This window comes from Crocuta crocuta, unplaced genomic scaffold (genome assembly GCF_008692635.1).
Source record: "Crocuta crocuta isolate KB4526 unplaced genomic scaffold, BGI_CrCroc_1.0 scaffold262, whole genome shotgun sequence".
Lineage (NCBI taxonomy): Eukaryota > Metazoa > Chordata > Mammalia > Carnivora > Hyaenidae > Crocuta > Crocuta crocuta.
In genome coordinates, this window is record NW_027528869.1 from 4,252,066 (window position 1) to 4,277,210 (window position 25,145).

The window sequence follows — 25,145 nt, forward strand, 5'->3', positions numbered from 1 at the left end:
AGAAAGAAAGAAAGAAAGGTAACGGTAAAATTCCGTGCATAAAAAAATATAGCAAAAACAGAAGACAAACCTCAGAGGGAGAACAACATTTCAAGCATATCTGACAGGTAAAGGATTACCACCCTGCTACACCAGGAGCTCCCTACAAATAGATAAGAGAGACAAACAGCTCAATGGAAAATGGGTGAAGGATAAGACTAGAGGGTAAAAGAGGAAAATCTAAATGCTAACAGATGTGCAACAGGGCTCTTGCTTACTGCGAGCCAGGGAGATGAAAATTCAAGCAATTAGATACCGTTTTTCATTCCTTAGAGTGGCAGACGTTAATAGTGATAAAAACCTAGTGCTGGTGAGAGAACGTGAGCAAGGAGCCCTTGAGTGCTTTGCTGATAAGAAGTTCAGTCACTACCCGCCTGTGGTACAGTCTTCCAGCAACATCCACAACACTTAAAAAAACATAAATATCCTTTTATTCTGCTTTTTCGTCTCTGGGAATCAATGCTTTGGAAATACCAAGATATGTATTGTATGTCTTGGTTAAAATTTTGGGGGGGGGATATCCTAGATATTTATCAACAGGGGTATGACTAAATAAACTGAGGCATGTCCATTATTATAGACTACTGTGCAGCCGTTAAAAGGAGTTAGATCTGGGGACCTGGGTGGCTCAGTCAGTTGAGCATCTGACTCTTGGTTTCGGCTCAGGTCATGATCTCACAGTTTGTGGGTTTGAGCCCTGCTTCGGGCTCTGTGCTGACAGCTAGCTCAGAGCCTGGGGCCTGCTTCAGATTCTGTGTCTTCCTGTCTCACTGACCCTCCCCTGCTCATGCTGTCTCTCTCTCTCTCTCTCTCTCTCTCTCTCTCTCTCAGAAATAAATAAAACATAAAACATTTAAAAAAGAAAAGAAAAAGAAAAAAAAAGACTTTCTGTGCAGCTGAGCAAGGCAGCCTGGGAAGGCTCTGTGGGTAGGGACTGCAAGCGTTCTCGCAGCCGCTGAGCCCTGCCCCAGGCCCCTCTCTCTTCTCCGTGACGACACAGTCACCAGAGAGACCAACACAGGGGCTTCAGTGGGAGTGTGGTCCCTGTGGCCTTTTCTTCATGCGTGGCCTTGTTGGGGTACAAATTAGTGCCAGTTTCACCAGTGGTAATGGAGGAAATCTGTTAGCAGAAGGAAGCCTTTGAAGCCTAAAGTCACCATACATAGGCTCTCTAGAATTTTCATGAGCAAAGGCTTAAGGAATAGTATTCTCTAGGTTTGTGAGGTAAACGTCCCTTTGAGGAGAGATTCCCAGCTGAACATGTGTTCAGTGTGTACCAAGCTTACCAAACCGGAACCCCAAAAAATGACTCCATGTTTTTCTGAGAAAGCCAATCAGAGACTTTTTTTTTTCTCTTGAGAAAGATGATTTCAGTCCTCAAGAGCTCTTTTTAAATGTTAGCATGGCGGAGAACGGCATTTTTTATAGACAGATGTTGTCGTTAAATGTGCTCACGGTAATGATGTTTGTTTAGTGCTTATCTCTGAGGAATTCAGAGCACTTTATAGATGTTTTCTTCATTATTTCCTCAAGGATTTTCGCTTTTCTTTTTCTGATCATGCGTTAATCTCAGCTATAAACTTTTCATTCAGTGTTTCTCACTGTATCTTCCCTGAAATACCTCCTGCTGACCTCATTTCCTACTTACTACTCTCTGCATTTCCGGTATTACACACTCACACCAGTTCAGATATTCTAGGAAACATTCAGAATCTTCCCTTTCGGTGTCTGAGGCTTCTCTTTGTCTATTTGCTGTTTTTCCTCACTCTTGACAAACTCTCCCATCTACATCTACACCATAATTCCTTCCCCTTAAAACAATTGTCAAAACATACCTTGTTTTTCTACATAGAAAGTTCCTATTTTACTTAGTTTTAGTTTACTTGTTTCTAACTGCTCCGCTCTCTTTTGCCTAGGGGTAGCTAATTCAAGGTAACATGTTCTTTAACATGGGGACTGCATAGCACTGTGAATCTGATATTTAGAGCAGAGGGATTTTTTTTTTCCTAAAATTATTTCTCTTCCAGTCCTCAAGGAATTTGTTAGCTTTTCTTCTTCACTGCAGTCATCCTTAAAGAAACAATACAAAAGAGTCAAGACTTTAAGACAAGCAAATCTTTTTGTGTAAATCAATCAAACGCTTCCCTTGCTTCGGAAAATAACCATGTAGAACACTTTTTCACTGGCTTCTAATCAGATGGAAGTGTGGTAAAGAGCTTCATCCTGAAAAGATCCTGGGATCATGAGATTTTATGCAAGACACCATAGAAATCGTTCCCTTATTCTACTGATAGGGGAACTGAGACTCAGAGTTCAAAACAGTTGTCTGTGGTCACAGAAATACTTGGGATACTTTCAGAATTTAGTGTAGGGGACAAGATACCTGAAAAGTTAAAGTCCCCAAGGCAGTAAATAGCATGATGTAATGAATGATTTGGTTACTCTGGACCATTTGTGAGCTGGTAAATCTCTAACAGCTGGGGGTGGGGGTGGGCGGAGGAAGCCCCGAATGGCTGTGTTTGCCAACTACGTGGGTGCCAATTTCAAGCCAATTTCAGCCTACCGGTGTGAAGCCACTGAACAAGGAGTTGGGGAGAGATGAGTGCTGTCCAGTTTGGGCTCCTGCAGAACAGACTGTCTGGCTGGAATGAACAGGTCTGTAAAGAGGAAGACACCGGAGCTAGACCCTTTCTCGGCACGCATCATACCTTTCAGCTGTGAAGGACTATCCTTGATCTTTCTTTTGAGCAACTGTAGGACTTCAATCCTTTGTTCTTGCTATTGCCTCAGTGGATAAAGTGCTCTTCACCAAACGCGCCATCACATTCCAGTGCCCTGCTCAAAGATAAGTGCCTTCATCAAGCTTTGTTCCCACCCCACCCCCCAACCCATTCAGGAATAATTACTTGTATTCTGAATCCCAGAGTACTTTATTTATACCTTTTATTAGGGTAATTACCAAAGCCTAAAAATTTTAATATTATTGTCAATAGATAGTGTCTTTCCCCAATAGACTGTCCTCAGAGGACAGGGGTCTTGTTTTATTCTTTCGTTGACAGAGAGGCAAAGCAGTGTAGAGGGTACAGCCCAAGCTCGGGAGCCAGACATTTCAGCTTCTCACAAGCTTGCTGTGATGATCAGTGAGACTACTGGAATGTTCAGTGCCTACCACATACTAAGGCCTTACTAAATGCCACCTGATATTGTTACCTGTAACACACAGCCCAGTCCTCGGCACAAAAGTGGCATGCAGCTGCTTTGGGTTGAATTTAATTAAAGTGAAGCAAGGAATGACCTAGCTAGCCTTTTGGGAAGTTAGGAGAAGGTGTGCTAAAGGGGACCCCATGTGCATGTTATTGTTGGATAGATGAGAATGATCTAGTAAATAAGGTCATTTAATCGTAGAATTATAGAAACAGAACCTAGTTTTCCCACTGTGGCATGATGAACACAGTACAGAGTGGAATTGTCTGTGCCCTTCCCTCACCACATGTGCTAGAGTCTGTAAATCCATAAATATACCATTTGTTATTGCAAATAGCTTTTATAGACTGCTGTTAATTGAAATATGTCCTTTTTGATACTGTGCAGTTGCTTTTTTAAAAATCTAAATGCCAGACTAAATTTATGTATAAATACGATTAAATCTCGTCCCATTTGGTTTAGTCCATTCCAATTAATTCATATCACTTCCAACCTTGATTCTGCAATGCGGTATATCTTCTATCCCATTTAGCTTTGTGTTGTCTGCAGTTTTGTAAGCAGGGCTTCTGTTTGGTTTTACAAAACACTGTACAGGGCACTTGGAAATACAGAGTCTCTGGATGTGTCACTAAAACCTCACTCCATGGTAATCTTGATTCATTAAGCCATATTTTCTTTTTCTTTTTGGATATAGATTTTAAACTCCTTTTAAATCTGTCAAAGTATACGATAATCTATATTCTATTGCATGGCGTCCCCAGGGGTGTCCTGAAACTTTGCCAGAAGGCTACCTCTGCAACATTTTTGTTTTACAGCTAGAATAAGTCTATTAGAAAACAACACACAGCTTACTTGTGGAAACCTGTACCTGATTAACCTATTTTAGCTCTCAATATCAATACCTTCCTTTTCCAGTAGGAACAAAGGATTCGTGTTTCAAAATAGTGAAGTTAACTCTGTCAAGATAGATTAGGCTCTGTGCACACACTTTGCCCATCTTAGGTGAGAAGTTTGGACACATCCCAAGGGCAGTGAGAGGCTGTTGAAATTCTTGACTAGGGATCGTATAACCAATGCCAGTTTGGGAGGAGCCCTCTGGCAGCGTGTCGACAGTGTGCTCTGTGGGGCTCCCTAGGTGAAGTTTGCAGTGGCCTGCAGTAATCCTAGCACGTGCTGCTGCACCATGGGACTAGCCTAATAAGTAGTAAAAACAGAAGAGAATACATTTAAAAGATTTAAAAGAATGAAACTCTACAGGGACTATTGGGAGAAGATGATAAGAGTGAATAAATAAATAAATAAATAAATAAAAATAGGTACATTAGAGGTGCCCAACTTTTCCCCGTTGTTGAACACACAGAAAATGATCCCAGTTTGGCCACGGGGATAAATAGGGCTACTCGGACTTGGAGGTGACCCAATATCATGGGTCCCCACGATGGGGTCTCCCTGCCCCCAAGCCCTATCTCCCCTGTAACCACTAGCTGAAGACCTTAGTATCCCCATGTGGCTGAGAAGCGATTTGGACATTTCTGCTTTAGAAATAAGTACTCTTGGCAAAAGGAAGAAAAACGGATTTACACCAAAATGGGACTTGCACTCAGAGAAGACTATACCCATAAAGGAAAGCGGACTTTTGGTTCAGTGCATAACTCTGAATACAGAAGTGAAATAGGGCTTGCATACTTGGAAGAAAACGATCACCAAGGTTAATGCGCAACACGTTGGTCCAGGACACAAACCACTGTCCGTGTTCTAGTGATGCGGTAAAATCAGGGCAGTGGCTGCTCAGGCCTAATATGGGCATGAAAGTAAGCAGCCCCTGCCTCGGTGGGAGATACAGACCACACCAAGGGAGGTGCTAGGTAGACACCAAACTGTAGACAAAAGCAGAAACAAAGGAATGTTGGTTTTGTAAGAATATGGGGATCTAAACCCGTTTACTTGAAAAGCTATGAAGTACTGCCCATTTGTTGCTCCCGGTTGATTTATGTAGTTAATAATTAAGTAGTTTTGTAGTCCTGGTGCCTCATGTAGGCTACTAATTTGCGTTGCTGCACGGAGGAAATTATAGACTGGGAAAATGCNCTCTCTCTCAGAAATAAATAAAACATAAAACATTTAAAAAAGAAAAGAAAAAGAAAAAAAAAGACTTTCTGTGCAGCTGAGCAAGGCAGCCTGGGAAGGCTCTGTGGGTAGGGACTGCAAGCGTTCTCGCAGCCGCTGAGCCCTGCCCCAGGCCCCTCTCTCTTCTCCGTGACGACACAGTCACCAGAGAGACCAACACAGGGGCTTCAGTGGGAGTGTGGTCCCTGTGGCCTTTTCTTCATGCATGGCCTTGTTGGGGTACAAATTAGTGCCAGTTTCACCAGTGGTAATGGAGGAAATCTGTTAGCAGAAGGAAGCCTTTGAAGCCTAAAGTCACCATACATAGGCTCTCTAGAATTTTCATGAGCAAAGGCTTAAGGAATAGTATTCTCTAGGTTTGTGAGGTAAACGTCCCTTTGAGGAGAGATTCCCAGCTGAACATGTGTTCAGTGTGTACCAAGCTTACCAAACCGGAACCCCAAAAAATGACTCCATGTTTTTCTGAGAAAGCCAATCAGAGACTTTTTTTTTTCTCTTGAGAAAGATGATTTCAGTCCTCAAGAGCTCTTTTTAAATGTTAGCATGGCGGAGAACGGCATTTTTTATAGACAGATGTTGTCGTTAAATGTGCTCACGGTAATGATGTTTGTTTAGTGCTTATCTCTGAGGAATTCAGAGCACTTTATAGATGTTTTCTTCATTATTTCCTCAAGGATTTTCGCTTTTCTTTTTCTGATCATGCGTTAATCTCAGCTATAAACTTTTCATTCAGTGTTTCTCACTGTATCTTCCCTGAAATACCTCCTGCTGACCTCATTTCCTACTTACTACTCTCTGCATTTCCGGTATTACACACTCACACCAGTTCAGATATTCTAGGAAACATTCAGAATCTTCCCTTTCGGTGTCTGAGGCTTCTCTTTGTCTATTTGCTGTTTTTCCTCACTCTTGACAAACTCTCCCATCTACATCTACACCATAATTCCTTCCCCTTAAAACAATTGTCAAAACATACCTTGTTTTTCTACATAGAAAGTTCCTATTTTACTTAGTTTTAGTTTACTTGTTTCTAACTGCTCCGCTCTCTTTTGCCTAGGGGTAGCTAATTCAAGGTAACATGTTCTTTAACATGGGGACTGCATAGCACTGTGAATCTGATATTTAGAGCAGAGGGATTTTTTTTTTCCTAAAATTATTTCTCTTCCAGTCCTCAAGGAATTTGTTAGCTTTTCTTCTTCACTGCAGTCATCCTTAAAGAAACAATACAAAAGAGTCAAGACTTTAAGACAAGCAAATCTTTTTGTGTAAATCAATCAAACGCTTCCCTTGCTTCGGAAAATAACCATGTAGAACACTTTTTCACTGGCTTCTAATCAGATGGAAGTGTGGTAAAGAGCTTCATCCTGAAAAGATCCTGGGATCATGAGATTTTATGCAAGACACCATAGAAATCGTTCCCTTATTCTACTGATAGGGGAACTGAGACTCAGAGTTCAAAACAGTTGTCTGTGGTCACAGAAATACTTGGGATACTTTCAGAATTTAGTGTAGGGGACAAGATACCTGAAAAGTTAAAGTCCCCAAGGCAGTAAATAGCATGATGTAATGAATGATTTGGTTACTCTGGACCATTTGTGAGCTGGTAAATCTCTAACAGCTGGGGGTGGGGGTGGGCGGAGGAAGCCCCGAATGGCTGTGTTTGCCAACTACGTGGGTGCCAATTTCAAGCCAATTTCAGCCTACCGGTGTGAAGCCACTGAACAAGGAGTTGGGGAGAGATGAGTGCTGTCCAGTTTGGGCTCCTGCAGAACAGACTGTCTGGCTGGAATGAACAGGTCTGTAAAGAGGAAGACACCGGAGCTAGACCCTTTCTCGGCACGCATCATACCTTTCAGCTGTGAAGGACTATCCTTGATCTTTCTTTTGAGCAACTGTAGGACTTCAATCCTTTGTTCTTGCTATTGCCTCAGTGGATAAAGTGCTCTTCACCAAACGCGCCATCACATTCCAGTGCCCTGCTCAAAGATAAGTGCCTTCATCAAGCTTTGTTCCCACCCCACCCCCCAACCCATTCAGGAATAATTACTTGTATTCTGAATCCCAGAGTACTTTATTTATACCTTTTATTAGGGTAATTACCAAAGCCTAAAAATTTTAATATTATTGTCAATAGATAGTGTCTTTCCCCAATAGACTGTCCTCAGAGGACAGGGGTCTTGTTTTATTCTTTCGTTGACAGAGAGGCAAAGCAGTGTAGAGGGTACAGCCCAAGCTCGGGAGCCAGACATTTCAGCTTCTCACAAGCTTGCTGTGATGATCAGTGAGACTACTGGAATGTTCAGTGCCTACCACATACTAAGGCCTTACTAAATGCCACCTGATATTGTTACCTGTAACACACAGCCCAGTCCTCGGCACAAAAGTGGCATGCAGCTGCTTTGGGTTGAATTTAATTAAAGTGAAGCAAGGAATGACCTAGCTAGCCTTTTGGGAAGTTAGGAGAAGGTGTGCTAAAGGGGACCCCATGTGCATGTTATTGTTGGATAGATGAGAATGATCTAGTAAATAAGGTCATTTAATCGTAGAATTATAGAAACAGAACCTAGTTTTCCCACTGTGGCATGATGAACACAGTACAGAGTGGAATTGTCTGTGCCCTTCCCTCACCACATGTGCTAGAGTCTGTAAATCCATAAATATACCATTTGTTATTGCAAATAGCTTTTATAGACTGCTGTTAATTGAAATATGTCCTTTTTGATACTGTGCAGTTGCTTTTTTAAAAATCTAAATGCCAGACTAAATTTATGTATAAATACTATTAAATCTCGTCCCATTTGGTTTAGTCCATTCCAATTAATTCATATCACTTCCAACCTTGATTCTGCAATGCAGTATATCTTCTATCCCATTTAGCTTTGTGTTGTCTGCAGTTTTGTAAGCAGGGCTTCTGTTTGGTTTTACAAAACACTGTACAGGGCACTTGGAAATACAGAGTCTCTGGATGTGTCACTAAAACCTCACTCCATGGTAATCTTGATTCATTAAGCCATATTTTCTTTTTCTTTTTGGATATAGATTTTAAACTCCTTTTAAATCTGTCAAAGTATACGATAATCTATATTCTATTGCATGGCGTCCCCAGGGGTGTCCTGAAACTTTGCCAGAAGGCTACCTCTGCAACATTTTTGTTTTACAGCTAGAATAAGTCTATTAGAAAACAACACGCAGCTTACTTGTGGAAACCTGTACCTGATTAACCTATTTTAGCTCTCAATATCAATACCTTCCTTTTCCAGTAGGAACAAAGGATTCGTGTTTCAAAATAGTGAAGTTAACTCTGTCAAGATAGATTAGGCTCTGTGCACACACTTTGCCCATCTTAGGTGAGAAGTTTGGACACATCCCAAGGGCAGTGAGAGGCTGTTGAAATTCTTGACTAGGGATCGTATAACCAATGCCAGTTTGGGAGGAGCCCTCTGGCAGCGTGTCGACAGTGTGCTCTGTGGGGCTCCCTAGGTGAAGTTTGCAGTGGCCTGCAGTAATCCTAGCACGTGCTGCTGCACCATGGGACTAGCCTAATAAGTAGTAAAAACAGAAGAGAATACATTTAAAAGATTTAAAAGAATGAAACTCCACAGGGACTATTGGGAGAAGATGATAAGAGTGAACAAATAAATAAATAAATAAATAAATAAAAATAGGTACATTAGAGGTGCCCAACTTTTCCCCGTTGTTGAACACACAGAAAATGATCCCAGTTTGGCCACGGGGATAAATAGGGCTACTCGGACTTGGAGGTGACCCAATATCATGGGTCCCCACGATGGGGTCTCCCTGCCCCCAAGCCCTATCTCCCCTGTAACCACTAGCTGAAGACCTTAGTATTCCCATGTGGCTGAGAAGCGATTTGGACATTTCTGCTTTAGAAATAAGTACTCTTGGCAAAAGGAAGAAAAACGGATTTACACCAAAATGGGACTTGCACTCAGAGAAGACTATACCCATAAAGGAAAGCGGACTTTTGGTTCAGTGCATAACTCTGAATACAGAAGTGAAATAGGGCTTGCATACTTGGAAGAAAACGATCACCAAGGTTAATGCGCAACACGTTGGTCCAGGACACAAACCACTGTCCGTGTTCTAGTGATGCAGTAAAATCAGGGCAGTGGCTGCTCAGGCCTAATATGGGCATGAAAGTAAGCAGCCCCTGCCTCGGTGGGAGATACAGACCACACCAAGGGAGGTGCTAGGTAGACACCAAACTGTAGACAAAAGCAGAAACAAAGGAATGTTGGTTTTGTAAGAATATGGGGATCTAAACCCGTTTACTTGAAAAGCTATGAAGTACTGCCCATTTGTTGCTCCCGGTTGATTTATGTAGTTAATAATTAAGTAGTTTTGTAGTCCTGGTGCCTCATGTATGCTACTAATTTGCGTTGCTGCACGGAGGAAATTATAGACTGGGAAAATGCAGGGGCTCACAGTCCATAATTCCTGTGGTAATTGAGGATGTTTGGTTTTAGAAGATGAAAAGGTGTTCCCTCTTCGGGAAGCTCAAGGGCAGAGTGAGAACAGCACCCACCAACAGAGTCATGCAGATTCTATTATAAAAACAGGAACTAACGGCTCTCCTAAAAGATAACGGACCCACACACTTCTCCTGAGTGGCAGCAGGGCCACCCTGTGAAGGATTCCAGGGGGCACCCACCTCTCACACTGGAGTACATACGAATGGTGCTTCTGAAGTGGGGGGACGCAGCCTGCTCAGACGGAAAGACCTGTATGATTCACCCTGGCGCCCTACCCAACCCCAGCAGGCCCCTGTCTGCACTGACCCGGGGCGTTCGCCACCGGCCCATCCCCGCTTCCTTCCCCAGCTGAGCTGTGTTCTTTCATCCTCACGTTATCATTTTATTCCAGTTCCGATCTACCCGGTTCTCCACATGGCTTCCCACTGGACCTCTGTTCCAAGCCAAAACACATCCTTCTGGCTCATTTGCTTCAGTCATTCTGTTGACCTTTCTGGAGCTATTTGCTGCCCTCACTATCCTGCTCCTTGTTAGTTAAGTAGAAAAAAAAAGCCGCCAGCCGCACAAGGCAGGAGACTCTGGCATCTTCCCAGCACCTGGTACAGGCTTCAGTTTTAGCGCTTGCCACCTCTCACCATAAACATTTGTTTACATTTCTGACTCCTTCACTCGGTGTGAGTTCGACGAAGGGCAGAACGACGCTTCTTTGAGCCGCAAGGTTCCGCAGGATGCCCAGGACAGAGTCGATCCTCTTTTAATGTTTGGTACGTGAGTGAGCAGCTGGATGTATTACCTTTCTTAGGTATGGACATGGTAGTCTCATTCTGGGCATCCAGGTTAAAAAGAATTTCCTCTCTATTACGCACGATGCCTGTGTCCGTTTCCATGTGTTTAACAGCCCCCCGGGTGATGCTGAGGTCCCTGCCAGTGGCTTCTGAGTCTTTCGTTTACCCCTGTGCAGGTGGGGAAGTGGAAGGACAAGTCCCTGCAGATGAAGTACTACGTGTGGCCCCGGATGTGCCCTGAGACGGAAGGACAGGAGGACGACCATCTGAGCATTGTAACCCTGGAGGAGGCCCCCTTTGTCATCGTGGAAAGTGTGGACCCTCTGAGCGGAACCTGCATGAGGAACACAGTCCCCTGCCAAAAACGCATAATCTCTGAGTATGGCCCCGCCCCCAGGGCTCCGGGTGGCGTGGGCAGTCCCGTCTCACACAGCGGTCAGCACTGCCGGGGCTGGGACCCGAGGCATACAGTGTTCAATTTTCGGTTCCCCCCCGAGCAGAGGAATCCCTAGCAGGCCCGCGGTGTGGTGTCTGGGCCTGTCCAGATCATGCGCTGGCAGAATTACCGCTAACCATCCCAAAGCGTCTTTGGCCTTGCCTGGTCTCAGCACGCAGGACCTGAAATTTATGGAGATTTACGCTTGCGTTGGTGTTGAACTATGTTTTCTCCGGATATCGTCCCCCAGAATATTGAGATTTAAGAGCATTTTTGGAAATAGGTAAAATTATACTGTTAGAAGTCAGGATAATGATTCTCTTTGGTGAGAAGGGGAAGTGCCTGGAAGAGAGAAGAAGAGCGTTTACCTTTCTGTACCTGGATTTGGTGCTAGTTAAATGGTTGAGGGTCTACAGATTTTTCCAACTGAACCCTTAGGCTGTGTGCACTTTCCTGATGTACATTGTACTTCAAAGGAGCACTAAAAACTGTGAGGAAACGTTGTTTGGTGTGACAAGCTAATGAAAGAATTGTAACTCTGTCGTCTGATTGATTTCCTCACTCGGGTCTAATGCACATTGTGCTGAGCTGTGAAGGGGAGGCCCTGCTTTGGGGTGGGAGTTTGAATGTTAAAGGATAAAAGCTGCCTCTTGTATAAAGCCTTGTTTTGTTGTTTGTTTGTTCGTTCGTTTGTTTCTTCAACCGTTTAGGAATAAAACAGATGAGGAGCCAGGTTACATCAAAAAGTGCTGCAAGGGGTTCTGTATTGACATCCTTAAGAAAATTTCCAAATCTGTGAAGTTCACCTATGACCTTTACCTGGTTACCAATGGCAAGCATGGGAAGAAGATCAATGGAACCTGGAATGGTATGATTGGAGAGGTGAGTGTCAGAAAGCAAGGGCCGTTTCCATTTTGTTTCATGTTAATGTTAAAAAATGCTCGTTTGTAAATTTTAGAAAATACAGAACCGCGAGCAGGCTCTCGCGGGCACACTGTGCTAAGGACGCCAGTGCCGGGCCACTGCGGTGGCCCCTGGCCTTCCTGAGTGCTCTTCCTGAAGCCCTGTGCCTTCTTCCCAGGTGGTTATGAAGAGGGCCTACATGGCGGTGGGCTCACTCACCATCAATGAGGAGCGATCTGAGGTGGTCGACTTCTCTGTGCCCTTCATAGAGACTGGCATCAGTGTCATGGTGTCACGCAGCAATGGGACTGTCTCACCTTCTGCCTTCTTAGGTAAGTGATATGCCTGCCGGGGTGGGGGACGTGGAGATAAGGAAGGACGCGTACTCGGTATGAGGAGTAAGGGACCTTAGGGGCGAGCACGTGGCCAGGCTCTTTCAGCCAGGAGGTGGTTTGCTGGCAGCCTGTTTAATTTGGGGGACTTAAGTATTGATTATTCTCAAATATGAAAACTGAAGAACACCCAAAAACAATCGATAGGACAGCATAAAACCTTGGAAGAAAACGGCGTTAGGCTGGCAATCAGTCAGCCTACTGGAGTCTCATTCCTCCTGCTAGGGACTACTCCAGTCTCATTCCTACCTCGTAGTCGGCACTTGGCCCTGAGCAACTGTGCTCCATTCTGGGACTCAGTTTTCTCATCTATAAAGAAGGCATTTCAACTAGCTGATCTCAAGGAGTACTTCCCCCTGCTTTAATAATTTCTAACTCTAGGGGCACTTGGGTGGCTCAGTTGGTTATCACGGTTCGTGAGTTTGAGCCCCAAGTCTGCTCTGTGCTGACAGCTCGGAGCCTGAAGCCCGCTTCAGATTCTGTGACTCTCTGCCCCTCCCCCACTCTCTCTCGCTCACTTGCTCTCTCTCAAAATTAAATAAAACATTAAAAAGAATCTAAAAAAATGTCCAATTCTAGGTATCATTGACATGCCTTTTTAATTATCTTCAAGGATTGAACTCGGTGCTACCAAAAAAGGTTTTTTGTTTCCACGTGCATTTTTCTGAGCTTTGAGAGATACAGCTGATCTGATTGATGCTTGCTCGCATTTTACCCTGCCCATTCTCATGTCGTTCTGTACTTCCTTACTCTCCAGCATCGCTTATGTGTCAGAGCCTTAGATGTGATATAAGACCTGGTGAGACAAGGCCAGGATTTCAATTAAATGAGGTCTTTTGTGAGCTCATACCTCATATTTTTTGCAGAGGCCGTGAGAGCAAGGGATTGGAAAATAAAATGTCACCTTGAAAACCGGACATTGGGCTGGGAAACAGGAGGCTTGGCTTGGACGTAAACAAGCTGTAAGCCCTTGGACGAGTCACAAACTCTCTGAAGGACATCAACTTTTTTTTTTCCATGAGGATATTGGAATAGACCTTGACTGATAGTACTTTAAGCTCTATCTGGCAGGCAGTGGGGGAAAGGGGAAGTTTTTAATTAATGCTCTATAAAATAGAGTTATAGGTGCCATAGAATTTTTCTATAAATTACTCACGTTTCTCAGCTAGCCTTCTTAGAGGAGCAAATTCTGGACCTGCCGATTTTATGTGAAGTATTATTAGATAGCACACACTATATGCATTAATCCTCATAGCAGCTTTATGTATTTTGTTTTTTTTCCTTTGCAAAGATAGTTGGAACATTAAGAAATACAGACAAAAGTGCATTCTGATTCTAACCACAATATAGCACTAACCTCAGCTTCTGAACTGGAAGAGCTAGTGATACATCAGCATAGCCCTCGATGACATAGCAGTGCCAGGCAGGGTGTGTGTGTGTGTGTGTGTGTGTGTGTGTGTGTGTGTGTGTAGGAGAAGCAGTTAGTTACAGGGGTAAAAGAAGCCAACATTCATTGAATTCCTATTATGTGGTTTTCCAAGTGTTACTGTACATCTTTTTGGTGTATTATCTCATTGACACCATTATTATACCCGTTTTATGTCTTGGGAAACTGAATCTTAGACCCATCAAGCAATTTTCCAATAATCTGTCAGTTCATAGCTGGCAAATGCAGGATTAAAGCCCAGAGGTGCTGCCTTCAGGGCCTGTGTTCGGTAAGTCACGGAGCCATTTCAGAGTGCAACTCCTAAATCCAGAACCAGTGTGGTGGGCACAGACAAACTTTGCCCCAGGGGACCTCAGAGGATAACCTGGCCCTGCCAAGTTCTGAGTATGACCTTGGAAAGGACCTTGACCTCTGTAAAATAGAAATGGTGATACCATAATGCAAGGGCCACTATAAGGATTATATAAAATAGATGGTGAAAGTACTTTCTAAATTGTAAAAAGCAATACAAATGTGTGTTGTCTTTTGTGTACAGAAACTTGCCCTGGGCTAAATGCGGGGAAAGGAAGCTCAGAGGGGATGCCTTTACTCAGTTACTCCCTAATCTAAGACAAAAGTGAAATCAGGGTGGGACTATAATCCGGGAGAGCTGAGGGGGAGGGGCCTTCCCTACTCCACCACATAGAGGCTTCGAATTAAATCTGTTACCCTTACATCTCTGGCTGCCACTGAAAGGTTTTATGTTTCACAGTTGGCGTGTGCCTCATCAAGGTCCTTTTTAAATTGTTAAATGACCGGGTTTTTGTAACTCCCTTCAAAAGTCCAAAAGTAAAGTAGGTTTCAAGTAAGAAAATATTTTCTAATTTCCAGCCAGTTTTTTCCCCTTTTGCAACTTCATCTTTATTAATGATTTGGAAAGTGGAAAAAACAGTATGTTAATTCACTTAGTTATGAGTTTACAATGTGATGTGACAGCTAAAAAGGCCAGAACTATTTTGAGACACAATTGAGGGAACATCGTATCATGGGAAAGAATAGCAATTGTCCCTTTTTGTAGGCCTTCAGTGAGGTGGTTCTTGGAATATGGTGTTCAATTTCTAGATGCCTCTAAGCCAGAGAGGTATAGATCAGCTGGAAGGGATTCAGCAAGAATGATTAAAGAAATTAAAGAAGGCACGCTCTTGCTGTCTTGCCTGGTCCTGTCTTAAGAACCCGTGTTAGGGAATAGCTCGTAGTTGTTTTGTTAATTACAGCTGACGCTGTTTCCTTGTCACCTGCTGCATTCCCACTGTTAGAGTCACTGATTGTCAAGATGGATGGATTTTTTTTTTTTTTTGGACGTTGACTTCTATTCTCCTACCCTAACGATGGTCAATAAAATCCACCACAGTAAAGTGGGTTGAAAAGCAAATTGAGGCTGGGAAGTTTAGGAGAGGTGAGGCAAGGGGACCAATGACATTCACGGGATGTCATTATCACTGAACCAAGTCAAGCCTGGACTAGTGACCTTGTCTGTTGGGAATGAATTTGCACACAAGGTTGGGAAGCATTGGTGAAAGCCTGTCCAGGTCTCCATCACGTGGTGTGGGCAGCCGTATAGGTGAGAACGTAAACCAGGAACCACACCCATGTGATTCATTTATTCCAGACCTGGTACTTCTTATGTTTGTACATTTCCTGGCAATGGCAGAAACTATCTCAAAGAGTTCACAGGCAAGAAGCTCTTCCTCTTTGGAAGAAAAGAAACCTTCACTTGCCCATCTGGGGAATGGAGACACCCGGATGCAGCCTCTCCCCCCTCCCCAACTCAGGCCCCGGCTCTCTGAAGGGACGCAGCCCAACTGTGGTCTGTTCTCCTCAGAAAACACATGCTGCCTGAGCAAATGGATACACAGATGAATCAGAATCCGTTTTTCCTCTGTCTTAATTCCGAGCGCTGATTCTGTCTTTCCTTCCCCAGAGCCATTCAGTGCTGACGTGTGGGTTATGATGTTCGTGATGCTGCTCATCGTCTCAGCCGTGGCTGTCTTTGTCTTCGAGTACTTCAGCCCTGTGGGTTACAACAGGTGCCTCGCTGATGGCAGAGGTGAGGCCAGCTGCAGCCGTTGCGTTTCTGCACTTCTTTTGTGCTGGTGGTCACCTCCGGGCCTCCCTACTCCTCCTGTGCTGTCTGCTCCCCTTCCCTAACGCTCCCATCCCTGAAAATGAATTCCCTCAGCCGTCTATGTCAACAGCTTGGCAGCTCATTAGAAATACCCCAGTTAAGACGTCAGTCTGAGTGTGTGCCCCTCGCTGGCAGAAGCCTCACCCGACAAGCCCAGTTCTCCCCCAGGGGTAAACTGGAGGAACGCTGGCGGGAGATCACGGGGCATAGACAGGTCAGAGGAGATTATTTTGATAACCTGAGGCGATGAGTGGTCTGTCTGAACAGATGGACTCACAAGGCAGATAGGCCCATATATTAAGAATAAAAACTTGAGGCTGCCCTTGGGTGTAAGCAGGGTAGTCATGGCTGGAAGAGTCCTCCACCACTGAGGTACAAGCTCCCCAAAGCATGTGACCCTGGCTCCGATCCCGCTTCCAGGGGGTACAGACGTTGGCTGTTTGAAATAAAATGGCCACCAGATAGCAGTTCTCACACCGAGCTACCGTTGGGTGCCATCCGGTTTTCTGGCTAAGTGTGGGTCAAGAGATATGAGGGCTGCCCGTGTGTTTGAGGCATTTATGAGACTTCACAGAACATTTACTAAAATTTTTGAAGAGGGCCGTGGGACCCTTGCAAATACATCCTCCAAACCATTCGAAAAACCCCAGAAAGTTAGGAACTATTACACTTTTTACGGAGTCTTCCCCCTTCCAGAATGTGAGCTTTATTCTGAAAGTATGCCTCCGAGAGGAAAGGTTTTTTTTGTTTTTTAATCTGGGCTACACAAAGAATCATCTGTGGGGCACTTGAAAGCCCAAGGTTCTTGGACCTCATTTGCTAATATTCTGACTCACTGAGTCCCGTGTGGGGCTCAGACCACTACTATGTTTCAAAAGAGTGGTTTTCTACTTTGGTTGCATAATAGAACAATATATATAAAATAATTATAGAATAATAACCACACAACAATTTAATAAGAATCTTTGGGGTTGGGGTTCTAGGCGACAGCGCTGTATCAAAGTTCCCCTTGTGCTTCTGCTGACTTCACACTCCAGGCTGTAAACCACTGCTGCCCTGAGGTATTTCTAGGTGCAGACCTACCTTCTTACTTGGCTAGTGCATTCTGGAGCAGAGGTCTGAATGTCTCCACAATAGGGTATAGCCAGGGGACTTTGTACCGGTGCTCAAGGGTCTTCCAGAAGCCAGGACCTACTCCCCATCCTGAGGAGTAATAGTAACAAGTGAAACCTCTGAGAAACACACAGGTACGTACGTATGTTGACCGTGCCCGGAACTGGGATCAGTGGATGCTCTCCCGTCACCATGAAGAAGTCAAGGAGGTGAAAATCCCGCCACGAAATTCAAAGCAAGGGCTTATAATTACTTTACCGAAGGATGCTAGCCTTCGCGAAGGAACGCCACACAGAATCACTTGAAATATCGAGTCTCCTTGGGGCGTTGAACAATGTACAACACTTTGATTTATGAACAACTTTTTAGTTACACATCTGTTCCACGAAATAAGGTCCACACGCACAGATGTGTGTGCACAGTTAGACACTAGGCTTGACATGTGTAGTCACTGATTTAGTTGTCAGAGCAGATGCTATCAGGATCACAGAGAGCACCATAAGACTTGTGCTAATGTGTCGTGAGACTATGCAGGCAGATGTCTGTTTCTGTGGTGGAGGGGCTCCGTGCAGACCTAGACATCATGGCGAGATCTTACCATCGCCAAGCCCTGAAAGCAGTGAGGCCACGATAAACTGATGGGCAGAAGGCCTGGCACTGTGGATGTAAAGGATGGGTGGAAAAAAGGTCAAAGACAGTCTACATTTCTGCCCTCAGATAGTGTAGCCAAGCCAGGCATCTGTCACTTCTTCCCTGGGCTACCTGATACTCTCTTACACAGAAGCTACCATGGTAGGAAACTGGTTGGGATGTGTCGGCATTGGACTGGGGTCCAGGTTATCTTTGAAACATTCAGTGCTAAGTGCTAGAAGTGAACGAAAATGAGAATAAAGGACATTCAAAGTCGGCTAGCATCAGTGTGAATAAAATTATAGGAGGCCCATGATAATGGTAGAAGAAAACTTCACACGGTTCTTGTTGGCCTTTTGTGGAGTTGAAATCCTTTCTTGGTCGATACAAATACAAATTTTAGGAACAACTGTGGTAAGGACACAAGTGTGATGTCAGTGGGGTAGTTGCCTTTGTTACTCAGTTTTGACGTGATGTTGAGGGTCTCGTCTGCACCACAAGCCGGCTCCTCCTGTGCCCCCAGCTGAGTCATGAGCATTAGTTGAAGGAGGATCTCACACACACCTCAGGGCCCCTGGAGTTTCTTCTAAAGAACCCTCTTCTGCCTTCCTGAGGGACCCAGGAGAAGAGAGGCACAGCCTCTCGAAAATGTCTGCATCTTAGTTAAGTGGTTTCCTGCTCTGAGCAGGAACTTACCAGCTCTGTGTATTTGTCCAGTGATTCGGTCTTGACCTTCTGCCCTTGTCTTTTCATCACGGCAGAGCCAGGTGGCCCGTCTTTTACCATCGGCAAAGCTATTTGGCTACTCTGGGGCCTGGTGTTTAACAACTCCGTCCCCGTGCAGAACCCCAAGGGGACCACCTCCAAGATCATGGTGTCTGTGTGGGCCTTCTTTGCCGTCATCTTCCTGGCCAGCTACACTGCCAACTTAGCTGCCTTCATGATCCAAGAGGAGTATGTGGACCAGGTTTCTGGCCTGAGTGACAAAAAGGTAAGAGAACCGTTTGAAACCTCCTGTCTTGTCCTCAGTCCTATTCTGAGCCATGCTCGAAAGTTCTCACGTACCTGTTAATTTCCTCCACCTTTGCAATCAGGGTAGTTCTTTCATATGTTTCCTTACATGGGGACTTGGGAGCAAACCTCAGGGTCCCTACTGAAATAATAGTACTTCACATTCGCCTTCTGATTTGTGAAAGGTTGGCAAAAGCACGCCCCGGGCTGCAAATAAGGGGCTTGGTGTGGTCGCGGCTTTCTGAGTATGTGGTACCTCCTGCAGGACATGCCTGGGTGGCCCGTCAGCGCAGGGCTGCCCATCCGGCGTGTTATTAGAGGGCCGCCCCCGGCACCCCCAGTGAGGGCGCGGGCCCATTGCGGCCTTCATTTTCCTCCCAGTGGTGTTTGGCTGTGGGCTCTCCGTTTGTTCATCTGCTCACTCGTGTGTTCCCAGGGCTAAGCAGGAGGGTGGTGCACACTGTTCCTGAAGAGAAGGAACTGCTATTTAACACGATGACTGCCCTGCGTGGTGCTGGTGAATAGGTGGCCCCCATACGTAAGGCAGGCCTCTCTGCCGGGCTTTGCAGTTGGGAGGGGAACAAGAGTGTCTGCTGGCTTGCATCTTTCCTGGAGGAGGATGTGGGGAACCTGTCCTACATACAGCACCCTCCAGGTCTGCCGGAAGCGTCGCAGCGTCTGCGGGCGGTCTGTCCCCTGAAGCCATGATCGCTAGGATGGTCCAAGACCGGGGATAGGAGCTACCTCCATGGAATGGCCAGTAAGACTCATGGGTGCCCCTGCACGGTTCTGGAGACTCGCTCACAACAGATTTCCCACCGTGTGCTTCCTTGCAAGTTAGGAAATGTGAAGGGCGCCTGGGCGGCTCAGTCAGTTAAGCGTATGACTCTTGATCTCAGCTCAGATCATGGCCTTATGGTTTGTGAGGCTGAGCCCCACATCAGGCTCTGCACTGACCCTGCGGAGCCTGCTTGAGATTCTCTCTCTCTCTCTCTCTCTCTCTCTCTGCCCCGCCCCCTTCTCTCTCAAAATAAATAAAATTAACTTAGAAAACAGATTTAGCAAATGTGATTTCCTACACCTTTTGCCAGGGTGAAACTACAAGATACAGATAGATGTGTATTTAGAACAGAAAGGTCAGAGAGATTTCTAACTTGGGGCAGGTTTCCCCAAAATAAAACTTTCAACACTTAGCAAATGGTTTGAGAAGAGTAAAATGGAAGAGCTAGTCTTTTTTGAGGACACAGTTTCTGATTTCTCCAGCTACTCATCTCTACTCACCAAGAACACTCAAAAGCGTGTGAGAAAGGAAAACAAACTTCAAAGGAAATGAAAAAAAAATTTATGTACATATATGGGTCATTCACTATGTTTACCTTTTCATCTTATCTCTCTCTCTCTCTGACTTGTCTTCCTTTATTTTCTTCATTTTTTTTTTAGATTTTTTTTAACATTTATTTATTTTTTTGAGAGACAGAGGAGATAGAGCATGAGCAGAGGAGGGGCAGAGAGAGAGGGAAGCACAGACTTTGAAGCAGGCTCCAGGCTCTGAGCTGTCGGCACAGAGCCCGACGCAGGGCTCGAACTCACAAACTGCGAGATCGTGACCTGAGCCAAAGTTGGACGCTTAACCGACTGAGCCACCAAGACGTCCCATTTATTTTCTTCATTTTTAAAAATAATACCTCTTTTGTATTTCCTTCTTCCTTATTTTTAAGGGCTTATTTACTTTGCTCCTCTAACGCATGATTTATTATTCATTTATTCATATCTTCATGAATTTATTACTTAATTCATTTTAAACATTTCTCTTTGTTCCTTCCTCAACATTTTTCATCATTATGATCCTGACTCAGAAAAGTTAAATTACATACCTCCCTTCGTCTCCTGTTACACTCATTTTTGTGCCTGTTTCTATATCGGGGCAGCAGTGGAGCTAAGGACAAGTAGCTCCTCAGGGCTCTTCACTTGAATACGGCATAGATGGGGTGGACCGTGCCCATCCTAACACATGCATGTGGCCGCAGCACGGTGGACCGTGTCCTCATGTGTGGGTTTGTCAGAGGCGTGGCCAACCGTGTCTTCTCATCAGGCCATTCAGAGGCTTACCTCTGAATGTCCCCTCACAGAATATGGTGGGACCATGTCACCGTGCCCTCAATAGTATGACAGAGTTACACATGGCAGAGGTACCATGGACCACAGTCCTTGGAGCCCGGGGCTCCCAAGTGAGGGGTCCACCGTGCTTGTCATTTTGTTTTCTTTGAGTATCTCTGAGAATTGCTTAGGGCACTGTATTCATCTTTCCCATACGTTAACGAACCACCTGGCAGCAGTCATATGATTTTCTCTTTGAATTAAGCATAATTAAGATGCAAGGAGATGGTTTTCCCTTCTCTGGTGTTGAAAGAACATATTGTTCTAGGCCGCTTAAACCAGAGACGTTGTGCACCTGTCTGTCCTCCACACGACTTTGGTGGATATTCTGAAAAGTTAGACTCCATCAGTTCCTGGCTTAAAGAACGTCAATGGCTCCCCCCCTTGTGTATAGAATACAGACACTTTTTTACTGATCTGCACCTCAGGGCCTTTACACATGATTCCCAGTGTGTTCCAGCTCTTCAGTCTCATCAGCCAGTGCTTAGGGTCTTCCGGCCCACTTTCTAGCCCCCTAGACTTTCAGCCATGCCTCTATGTGTGCATCTTCCTGGGTTGTTCTTCTTCTGACTTCCTCACTCACTAAGCTCCTGCTGAAATTTCTAGACCCAGATTAGAGGTCACCCCGTTTGTAGAGCGTTCCTGGGGTCATCTGGACGGTGAGTCATTCCCTCCACTGACGTGGCAGTCATTCATACCTTTATTAATAACACCTGTCTTCCACAGTGTCGTGTAACAATCTATAGGCCTATACCTGACTGTATCTCCCCCGTTTGACCATGACTTCCATCAGGGCAGTGACCATAACTTGGTTATCCTTTTTTAAAGTCTGTGAGGAGAGAGGGAGACAGGGCATATTTACGTAAGAGCCTCTGGCGCAGAGCAGTGGACTAAGCATTACAGGCAAAAATAAAATGAGAGCAGGAACCCTTTAGCAACTGTGTAATTTGAAAATACTTGAAAATGGCTATCAGATACATTTTAGAACTTTGCAAATGACAAAACAGTAAAGTGTAAGCATCCTCCCAGAAAGTGTCACATAATTTACATAATTATAGAAAACATTTAAGTAACTAATGACATATAACGCCTATCAGTGTCAGGAATGCTAATACAAATCAGAAAGAGGGTTTTCTGAAAGTGCACTTATAATGTCAAACTCGATATTAGTTTTCCTTCACAACACCTTAAGAAAACAAAGTCTTGGGCCTGGCTTTGCATGACAGCAAGTGTATTCTGTGAATTTAGAAAAAGAAAATGTGAAGAATGAAGTTGTCAAGACAGTAGCACTGAGAATAGAAATGAGGTGATTTTAAAGATTCTTCTTTCAATGAAATTAAATTTTCATCAAGGAAAGTAACATTTAAAATGGAAATGATTTCTTAAACTTGTTTTCACTGTCACGAATGGCATCTCTTCCATGCAGCTCGAATCAGATGGTAAATATCTGGCAGTGATAAGGAGATGACATTTATAGCCATTAAATTTATGTACCTGTTAGGAAATTATCTTCAATTTTATGGCAGAAAAAAAATGTTTCCAGATCTCATTTAGGGTAAGGTACAAAATCAGAGTGTTCAGAGTTAAGTTTCCATGAAAACCTATTTTGGGGCTCCTTTTCCCTGGACGGCTTCCACTTTGCAGTAGCACATTACATCAGTGAATTCAGAATTAGCCCACTACATGCTGTAACTAAATATGGGTGCAAGTTCTAACATTTAGCAGCCCTACTGTACATTCCGTCAGCTCCCTGGTGGGAGGAAAATGTAAGGAAGCTGGTGACATCTTTCTTCTCTTAACAAAGACCCACCACGCCGAGTCTTCTACTATTTTCACCTGTCCAAAAGGATTTCTCATTTTGCAGCCCGCCAGCTGCAGAAAGGAAGGGAAAGAGCTTGACCGCCAGGTGAAGGAAGGGACACATTTACCAGGCCCTAGGTGCATCGTGTATGCTACCTCTATTTTATGTGTGTATTCTTCACGTAGGTACGATCCTTCCCACTTTACAAATAAGGACAGTGAGACTCTGGGAAGTTTACTGACTTCCTTCTCTAAAGTCACACATTCTCAAGTGATAGAGCCAAGGTTTGAGTCCCTGTGTGTTTGGCTCTAAAATCACGCTGCCAGGATTTCTCCCTTGTAGCTCATCCCAGACAAAGTTATGACGTAGCTAGGGCTTGGTATTGACACCCTGCCCCCACTTTTTCATTTAATTTTTCTGTTCTCTCACTTAATGACTTTCTGTATCAGTTCCACTTAACCCTCAGGTCGCCATACACCGCCACCCCCAGGGCTACTGTTACTACCTCTGTTACGGATAATGGTAATAGCGGTCATCATTATTATTAATATAATTTCAGCAGTAATATGTCTGCTAACGTTTTTTTCGGCTCTTACCAGGCGGAATGCCAGATACATTACATAGATTATCTTATGTAATGATGCTATTAATGTTTTCATTTGTAGATGAGGAAACTGAAGTGGGAAAGGTTAAGTAAGTTTCCTTCTGATGTTCTTCACTGCCTTCAGCCCGTAAACGGTGTGCCATCCTGTTTAGATCCCAGCGCTTTGTTTCCGTTAATCCCCTTTCTTCCTAGCCTCCCTTCTACCTTGCAAAGCGTAACGTGTTAGATCCTTTCCCTCTACCCAAAAGCAGCTATCTGATGAACTGATCCACAATAATTAGACAGTATTGTAGCATTTGCACCTTACTTAAGAAGTCTTTGGGGGGCATTGCTCTGAACAGGGAATGATGGTGATTTCCGGTACTTGTGCAGGCTAATGGCCCAACAGCTTGACTTTAGCTTGAGCCTCGTGTGACCCTGAGCTTTAGGTCCCTGATGGTGGGTGGGAGAGGGGTGGCAGCAGGAGAGAGAAGGGGCGGTTATGGAGTCACGGGGTGAAGAAAGCACCCAAGGAGGCAGAGACTGCGAAGCTCACTGGAGACCGCCATCTGACCGTTGGGGTTCCAAGGGTGTTTGGCTGCGTCCTGCTTCGCGCATTCCTGCCACCAATGTGACATGCACCCGCGTTGTTTTCCACAGTTCTTTTCCTCAAGGAACCGTAGGAATATTTTATTAACTGTAAAATGTCCAAAAAGTGCTTGTCTAATTAATGAGGGCAACCTCCTTTGCTTGCAACATGGAAGGTGCAATCAGGACAGCCTTCTGACGAATGGAGGAGGGCCTGTGGCTTTTCTAGATAACGATTCTCCTGAGTTTCTGTGATGCCTCATAGGATCTTGAAGTCACCTCATATCCATTTGGAATATAGACAGTGCAGGACTTTTAAATCCACATGCAGACAAGTCGGTATGCGTTCGGGAAGAAAACCAGCCTAGTGATAAGCGTGTTTACATCACAGTACGCAAACATGTAATGTTTGGATGGTACTTGAGCACATGAGGAAAAGGGGCCATGCTTTACACTGTGCAGAGGTGTCTTCCTTGTCCTATTAATTTTAGGCCGAAAGCCAGTGAGAGACACCTGACCCCAACCTGAATCTGTCACACCTTGGGCCTGGCACAGACCATCTTGGTCAGATCCCAGAGTACTGAGCCAAAAATAGTTTACTCGGGCAAGTGGCAGGCATGACTAACTAGCCAGGGAGCTAGAAACGAGGGCCTGGGCTGGACCTTCAGGTAGCTGAGCGAATTAGGGTGTGATTTCTCGTATGGGAGACCCGTGGGGCTGCCAAGCAACTGGTCCTCATGTAACAGCTGGTCAAGAGCAATTCTGGAGGAAGTGAGAAGAAAAGAAAACTCCCCAGCCCCTGGGAGAATACAGGGCACAGCACACACATGCGTAGGGGAAGGGACACCTGCCCCTTTGCGTCTCCAGTACCAGAACCAATCTGACATTGTGCATGGGCTGTTACCCCAGGGACTGAGCCTCCCTCATTCTTTCCAGGGTGGCCTTCGTCCAGATAGATCCAGAACAAAGCTTGGGGCTTGCCCAGCCCCTTTTCTGTTGATCGGCGTCAGCTATCCCCACTTTCCTAATTTTATTTGAGAGTGGGACTACTTCTGCCTCTTCCTAATTCCTGAGTCCATTTTCTTACTTGAACCCTAATTCCTGAGTCCAGTTTTGACTTGACCGAGGCATTCAGTGGGACTTCGCAGTGGTCACCTTCCTCTTTCCAGGGCGCACTTGGTGTTGATTCCTGGGATCCAAGGGGGAGCCCAGAGTCTCCTTTGTCTACGCTCTGTGTGCCCCTCCACAGCATCAGGCTTCACCTTACCGCCG

General features: G+C 44.9%; 1 protein-coding gene across 1 annotated transcript in view; it reads left to right on the forward strand.

Annotated features, from left to right (window-relative positions):
- Positions 1-25,145, forward strand: part of GRIN2B (glutamate ionotropic receptor NMDA type subunit 2B) — a 413,753-nt gene that overhangs the window by 351,664 nt on the left and 36,944 nt on the right. The window contains exons 5-9 of the mRNA XM_077756396.1: positions 10,825-11,027; positions 11,795-11,966; positions 12,166-12,319; positions 15,787-15,912; positions 18,495-18,724. Of these exons, the coding sequence (XP_077612522.1) occupies positions 10,825-11,027; positions 11,795-11,966; positions 12,166-12,319; positions 15,787-15,912; positions 18,495-18,724 (885 nt within the window). The remainder of the gene's footprint in view (positions 1-10,824; positions 11,028-11,794; positions 11,967-12,165; positions 12,320-15,786; positions 15,913-18,494; positions 18,725-25,145) is intronic.